Source organism: Ictalurus punctatus, chromosome 6 (assembly GCF_001660625.3).
Source record: "Ictalurus punctatus breed USDA103 chromosome 6, Coco_2.0, whole genome shotgun sequence".
Taxonomy (NCBI): Eukaryota; Metazoa; Chordata; class Actinopteri; order Siluriformes; family Ictaluridae; genus Ictalurus; species Ictalurus punctatus.
In genome coordinates, this window is record NC_030421.2 from 396,863 (window position 1) to 403,948 (window position 7,086).

A 7,086-nucleotide genomic window follows, 5' to 3' on the forward strand; every position below is an offset into this window, starting at 1 on the left:
CTAAAAATGTTTATATCAGCAACAATATTATATGACTTTATATTATAACTTATATTAATGTAGCCTTTATAATAATGGCGTAAATAAAGAGTTACAGTAACATTAAAAAATAACCACGTGTAAACATTTGAATTAGATACACAAGACCATATTCAGAATGTGTTTATTATTTATGAATATTCCAGTATTTAATGGAGTTTTATTTTTAAATATAGGAACATATCGGATTTATATATGTATAGGAATGTTGGATTTATGTAAGATTTTATACTGAATCATTTCCAACAAAGTGTTCTGCCTTGCATAGACTACAGTTTGGTTTTAATTATGTACACAAATTTAATTAGACAACGCTTCATTCGCATAAAAATCCATGTCTGCTGAAAATATTGAAATAATACACCGTAAAACATCACAAAATACCGATTTTTAAAAAGAGTACAAAACAGGTTACAGGGCGGTACTTCCTGTGAATTACTTCCGGTTTACTGTGACGTACACGGAAGTGACCTCCTTCCAGGAACGTTTTGTGTGCACTGACCGATGAGAGTTGCGGTGTAGTGTTGGAGAAATATTTCATACGATGTGAAGAGAAAACCATCAGATAAATTCTCCTGAGGTTTATCCGGAAGGTTGGTGGAAAGTTAACAAGTTGAAAATGTAACGTTATTTATTTCAGGGTCGGAAAACCTCGCGGTACCGGCTAGCGGAGCTCGATGCTAACTAACCTAGCTCTGTTCCGCGCATACAAGAATAGTGTAAAGTTCAGCTGAATTATTGTCAAACATTATTATTTACCATTAAAGTTGAACCCCGTACACGGTACATGGAGAGGATTCGGAGTGCATTACACCACTGGAACATTTCCCTGTTTATTTTTCAGCGTCTCTGCACGGCATTGTTTCAGCGGCTCTCGGAATTAAAGGTGTGCCGATTACCGGCTCCGTGATATATCGCGATATTCAACACCATATTTCCATTAATATCAGTAATACCTGCACAGTATAGTTTTGTCTACCGCACTGTTTAAAAATACACATTCAAATCAAACTTGGTGTTGTTTGTACACCTCTTGTTGCTCTAGAGACGAATGACCTCACAGATGGTTAAAAAAAAACGCAAACTCTAAAAGGGTGACATGTATTATTAAGCATGTGTAGTGACGTTACGAAGAAAATAAAGCTTGTGAGGAAGGACTACTACCTGTGTCTGAAACAGGACTGAACATTATAAATGTTCAGATAAAAACATTTTAATCCCAGAAATTCTAACGGTTTCCAATACAAATAACATAACTAACCATTAAAACCATTACCAGTCCTTAATGGTATCCACTAGATGTAATGTGATGCCAATAGAAGGCAACAAATTACCAGTAAAGACCCACAGGGACCATTACAGCTTCCATTAAAACCATTACAAATTCTGTGATGGTTTGTATTGGGGTTTTTTCAGCAGGGAGGCCACGCCCACCTGCGTCATGAGTGACTGAGGGCTTGGGAGCAAACACAGGGTTAATCTGAGAACCTGATGATCTTCATTTCTTTTGTTCCCCTCAGTGTACAAGATGACGACGATCGTCCACGACGCCTCTGAGTCCGTCCTCCTGTGTCGGGATTACAACCTGTACCTGAAACCCATCGCCAAGATGACCATCAGCGTTTCACTTCCTCAGCTCAAGATGCCCGGGAAGTCCATCTCCAACTGGGAGGTGATGGAGCGCCTGAAGAGCATGGTTCACCCGGAGCAGTTTTCCTCTCTCCGGATCTCCAAAAGCACCATGGATTACATCCGCTTCGAGGGCGAGGCGGAGAACAAGAGCGCCGTCAAGCGCTTTCTGAACAACTTGGACGGGAAGAGCATCAAACTCAGCGGCTTTACCGACGTCCTGAAGGTGCGCGCTGCTGAACCCAAGATGGACTTCCCCACGCGTCATGACTGGGACTCGTTTTTCCGGGACGCTAAGGACATGAACGAGACCGTTCCGGGAGAGAGACCAGACACCATCCATGTGGAAGGACTTCCCTGCAAATGGTTCGCCCAGAAAGACACTTCATCAGACAAACCTTCAGAAGACGTCCTGAAGTGCGTGTTCGAAAAATTCGGGAAGATCCGGAACGTCGACATTCCCATGCTCGATCCGTACAGGGAGGAAATGACGGGAAAGAACTTCAACACGTTCTCGTTCGGTGGCCATTTAAACTTCGAAGGTTACATCCAGTATGAGGATCACACAGGGTTTGTGAAGGCCATGAGCTCGCTGAGGGGAATGAAGCTGCTGTACATGGGCGAGGACGGGAAAGCCATGGCATGCGGGATTAAGGTACATCCTGTTTCCCCAGACTTTCGGGCATTGTCTCTTCTCTTAATCAGATTTGGCCTGGGCTGATCTCCATCAGATCTGATCTGTCTGTCCAGGAATGGTTAGTTAGACCAGGCTGGTTTAACTTTAAGCTAGATGTTTGTGTTTAGCAGAGCTCATAGCGCTCTGTAAGATGGGTCAGGGAACACATGAGAAATCCAGAACATCATCATACTTATTATTATTATTATTATTATTATTATTATTGATTAATATTCTCTGAATTCCCTCCAGGTGAGCTTTGACACAACCAAACACCTGAGTGACTCCTCGCTGAAAAAGAGACACCAGGAGCGCATGAAGCTTCAGGAGCTAGAAAGGCAGAGAGAGGAGCTGAAAAGAAGAGAGAAGGAGGAGGAGGAGAGACGCAAGGAAGAAGAACGGTACTGTTAACGTTATTAAGCATAACGATAGATGCAGAATGTGTATTGTTGTATTATTGGTTAGGATTCCGTCATGTGGGGATTATTTAAAGGATGGAGAGAAAACATCTGTGATCAAAACAGAGCCAGATGTTCAGCACGCAGAACATCAGTACCTCAAATCACTAAACTCTTCATGGTCATGAATATCATACGAATCAGAACTGAACAGAATTTTAGGTGCTCGGTATCTTTGTGCAGTTTTTACATTTGTGTTTATTTTTAAGTTTAAATGCCACCTTTGGGGGGAAAAGTCTGATATTAGGTTTTGTTTGTAGAAAGCAGCATGAGCTGGAGGAGGAAGAGAAGGAAAAGCGCAGAGAGGAAAAGCTGAGGAAACGAGAGCAGAAACTGAGGGAGCGCGAGGAGAAGAAGAACCAGAAGAAAGTGAAGAAGCAACAGGAGGAGGAGCAAAAGAAACTCCACCAGAAAATCGCCATGGAGGAACGGAAGCTGCTCCTGGCACAGAGGAACCTGGAGTCCATCAGGCTAATCGCAGAGCTGCTGAGCAGAGCTAAGGTTAGACTCCGCACTTTTATCCGTTTATAGTTACATCTAGACCCCTCGTTTCTTCTACTTCACCTTCACTTTTTCAAGGCGGAGAAATGAGCTGTTACTATAGAAACGATTCCATATGAGAACGGAAAGCTCAGAGTCTGGTATTTGCTAAACCAGTAGCGAGCTAACGTTAGCGTTATTGTCTCTGTTCTCGATAACATGCCGATTCTGTACCATTCTCAGGCCATGAAGCAGCAGCAGTTGGAGCGAGAGACGGCAGAACTTGCCCGTTTGCAGAAAGAGGCTGAGATTCGTCGCCAGCAGGAGGCGGAGCTTCGCCTTGCACAGGAGGTGGAGCTACGGCGGGTGGAGGGTGAAAAGGCTCGAGCTCTGGAGCTCCAGAGGAAAGAACGAGAGCTGAGGGACCGATTGCTGGGGAACCTTCTGAAAAAAAGCACGAACCAGGGGGCGGAGTCTAACGGTGACGTTCAGGAGTGGGAGGGGCCCAGCGCTGAACCTCCCACCATGGAGGGGCCTAACGGAATCCCCACCTCTGTCACTAAGAGTCGCCAAGAGAGCAAATCAAGGAAAGGAGAGGAGCGAAGAACCTCAAGAGAAAGGAATCGCAGTTGTGGGAGGAGCCAAAGTCAGAGTAGGAATGATCAAAGGAGGAGCACGAACCGACGTAACCGATACGGACACAGCCCGAGTCGAAGCGGGAGTGGTCAGAGACGCACCCGAAACAGGAGGTCCAGCCGTGGGCGGAGCTCGAGCGGTAGCCGAAGGCGGCATAGTCAGGATGGGCGCAGCCAAAGAAGTGGGCGGAGCCATCGGTACAGTCACGGATGGAGCAGCAGCAGTAGTAGCAGCGGAAGGACCGTGAGCCGTTCCTCCAGTCGAGGGCGGAGTCGACGATCCAGGCGACACTGAAAGTTATTTCAAACAAAAATAAAATAAATAGCAAAAAAAAAGCGCTAATTACTAGCGATCATTTCGGGAATGGTGTTAATTTGCATGTGGTGCTGCTTAGAACCTCGGAAGAGAACCCTGGAGTCATGTAGGTGGAGCTACAGTGCTAAACACATGGAGATTCCAGCAGAACTGCTCGGTTATATTTCACCCGCCTCAGCACGAGGATGCTGTGAGGTTACATGGATAGCGTTTTTCATCACTGAAACAGATTCATGCTAAACAAAGGATTCAGTAGGGCTTTGTACCCAATCGCTCCAATTATTAGGCTAGCACATTCATCCTGACTGATTAGCGCAATCCCGCCGTTAAAGCACATTTATAAACAAATTACACCCAAATTCCTAGGTTACGTTTGGTTTGTTTTGATTAAGTGCTGTTAGAAATGTTCTTATAGAGCTAGCTGAAGTAATCCTAATGCTTAATTTACATTGAAATTGCTTCCACCGTGTTGTTGGATACGTCAGCATGCTAGCTGTGTTGCGTTAGCGTGGTATTTACACGAAGTGGGTAAAATGCTAACCGAAGTCAGCGCCGTGGGTGTTAACCTGTTGTAAACTTGGCCAGTAATTATTTCAGACCCGCTCTCAGTGTTAGGACGGATCGAGTCGAGCGACACTAAGAGTATAATCTAAAATTCCTAGCGATTGGTTCCACAATGGTGCTTTAAATACCGCTGCGAGAGCGCACGTGAGACGGCGAGATAGATGATGAGAGAAGGACTGTGTACACTTTTATACAAGCAAACATTTCTGCTGTTGTGATGTTCTGAGTCGTTATAAAGGGGCGGGTTTTATTTAGCGGAGTGATGTAGCGGATACCGAAGCTGCTCACTGAGCTTCGTCAGCAGAGCTCCAGGGGATCGCACGGACCTCGGGGGAGCGTTACGTTATTGAAAAGGTCTGTGATTGGGACTGGTTTTGTTGGCAGCGTGCTATGTTTAACGGTAAATACACGTGGAGTGAGGTGACTTGATGGCATGTATCCTGCTGATTGATCAGCGTTCTTGGATCGTCGGCTCAGATTAATTTATATTTGATTACTCGCGCTCAGTCCTGGTCGTATGTCCTCACCGGTAGCCTTAGTTTGAAGTTTTTTTTACCATCGTTAATTACACAATATAATTCAATATGATAATGACTTCATAATGACTTCATATGAGCTAGGTAGTTAGCTAAATGCAGCGCCGCGCTAACGTCGGGCCTCGTTTATCCTGCCGGATACGAACGTGTAAATTGTTTGTATGAGCTCAAGTTCACGTGAGAAATTTAGTAAACGCTCGCGACCTGCTCGCGACCTGCTCGTGCTGCTGAGCGTGTAGATGTGTGCATAAGGAAAGTCAGTAATGTAAACCTGCGCTGATTGGTTTGATATCCAGTACGCGTTTATACACTGATTGCGCTGGCGGTTAAATAGCTCGTGTATTTCTAGTTACACAAATTAAATGAAACGTCTGTGAAACCCGGTCGTTTCCTATTAAAGGAATAATTACAATAAATAAAACAAATAAAAAACAAGCAAACCGAAATGACGACAAATAAGACCAGTAATACAATTAAGAAGGAAGACTGATGTGTGTGTGTGTGTGTGTGTGTGTGTGTGTGTGTGTTTCTCATTTTCAGACCATTCTCTTTTAACTTCATCCTGTGTGGAAATGGCTGGAGATTTGTGGGCGTGGCTAAATGCAAATCAGCTTGCTCTCAGAATAGCTAGCAACAAGCGTATAGTATATTATATATTATAGTGTATGACAGTATAGAATATACAGTTAAAAGCCAGTGAGTTTTGTGAGGGCGAGTTAGGGAAACTTTGAGGCTGTATGGTCATGTTTGTATTATTCCACTCCTTCTTTGTCGATCCAAGAACGTCTGGCCTTCAGTAAAGTCACGATGCTCGTGTTCTTTGTGCTGTTACCTGCTTTCTGCTTTCAGACACAGCAAAGACAAAGACATTAGTTGGTTTTCTGTAGATAAAGCACCAATATTCTGAAGAGGAGAGAGAGAAGTTTTGCTGCTTGAATGTAAGAGACGTCACATCTCGTGGACTTTCCCCCAGTGTTTCCTGCTGTGTGATTTAAACACAGCACAGGAGTTCAGAGGAAGCTGAACACGACTGTGTAACTTTAATTTCCTGTAAGTGTTTCAGAACCTTTTTATTTGTAGTGAGTTAGCGTTAGCCTGCACTCTGCGTGTTGACATTTCTGAGGAATTTTCCTGTTTTTATGTCAGATTAAATTAGTGCTGTTTTATTCTTCAGAATGTTTTTGTGTTAGTTTTTATGTTATTTTTGCTGTTTATGTTCAAAGGAAAAACAAGAACGAATATTCTCTGGTCAATAAATTTATTGCCGTTATTCCAGACTGAACCCGTGTTCTCCAGTTTGTTCTCATTCCACGACATCCAGGTCAAACGCTCATCACTCTTATTGTCATTATCTGAAACGGTCACTTTTATCAGCTCGAGGGACGTTTATTAGGTGACTTTGTGTTGAGGCTCTGAAAAGATTCGAAATTTTATTCCAAAATGTAAAAATGTTGACCGCTAATCACAGTAATTACCTTTCTATCACTCGCGAATAGACCTTCCAGTCACGCTTCACCTTCTGTTCCTCATTCTGAAGCACAAACCCCTTCATTTAACCAGCAGAGGGAGAATCCTGTTCGTTCGGCTGAGCAGTGGGACATGTCCCAGTTCGTCCCAGTTCACGTCCCCACACTTCACGTTATTGTGTTGGGGAATTCTGATTAAGAAGAGAAGAATCTTGTATTTTGTCACGTACATTACAGCACAGTGACATTCTAGTTCTTGTCAGGAAGTTGGGGTCCGAGCACTGGGT

The 7,086-nt window shown here is 43.8% G+C and overlaps 1 protein-coding gene across 2 annotated transcripts; it reads left to right on the forward strand.

Moving 5' to 3' along the window:
• Nucleotides 1-473: 473 nt before the first annotated feature.
• On the forward strand, nt 474-6,610 carry akap17a (A kinase (PRKA) anchor protein 17A). 2 transcript variants are annotated; one of them, XM_017470698.3, is made up of 5 exons: nt 474-632; nt 1,560-2,323; nt 2,597-2,745; nt 3,063-3,303; nt 3,526-6,610. In XM_017470698.3, exons 2-5 carry the CDS (start codon nt 1,568-1,570, stop codon nt 4,210-4,212), a joined length of 1,833 nt encoding a protein of 610 aa, XP_017326187.1. In that variant the 5' UTR covers nt 474-632; nt 1,560-1,567; the 3' UTR covers nt 4,213-6,610. The 2 variants fall into 2 exon arrangements, with proteins under 2 accessions (XP_017326187.1, XP_053536627.1); XM_053680652.1 differs by lacking the exon at nt 474-632 and adding an exon at nt 674-925.
• Nucleotides 6,611-7,086: the final 476 nt, after the last annotated feature.

Bases quoted from the DNA above. Each gene is read 5' to 3' on its own strand.
- akap17a (XM_017470698.3), top strand. From the start codon at position 1,568: ATGACGACGATCGTCCACGACGCCTCTGAGTCCGTCCTCCTGTGTCGG. The intron at 2,324-2,596 runs GTACATCCTGTT...AATTCCCTCCAG, and splicing joins CCATGGCATGCGGGATTAAG to GTGAGCTTTGACACAACCAA. The intron at 3,304-3,525 runs GTTAGACTCCGC...TACCATTCTCAG, and splicing joins AGCTGCTGAGCAGAGCTAAG to GCCATGAAGCAGCAGCAGTT.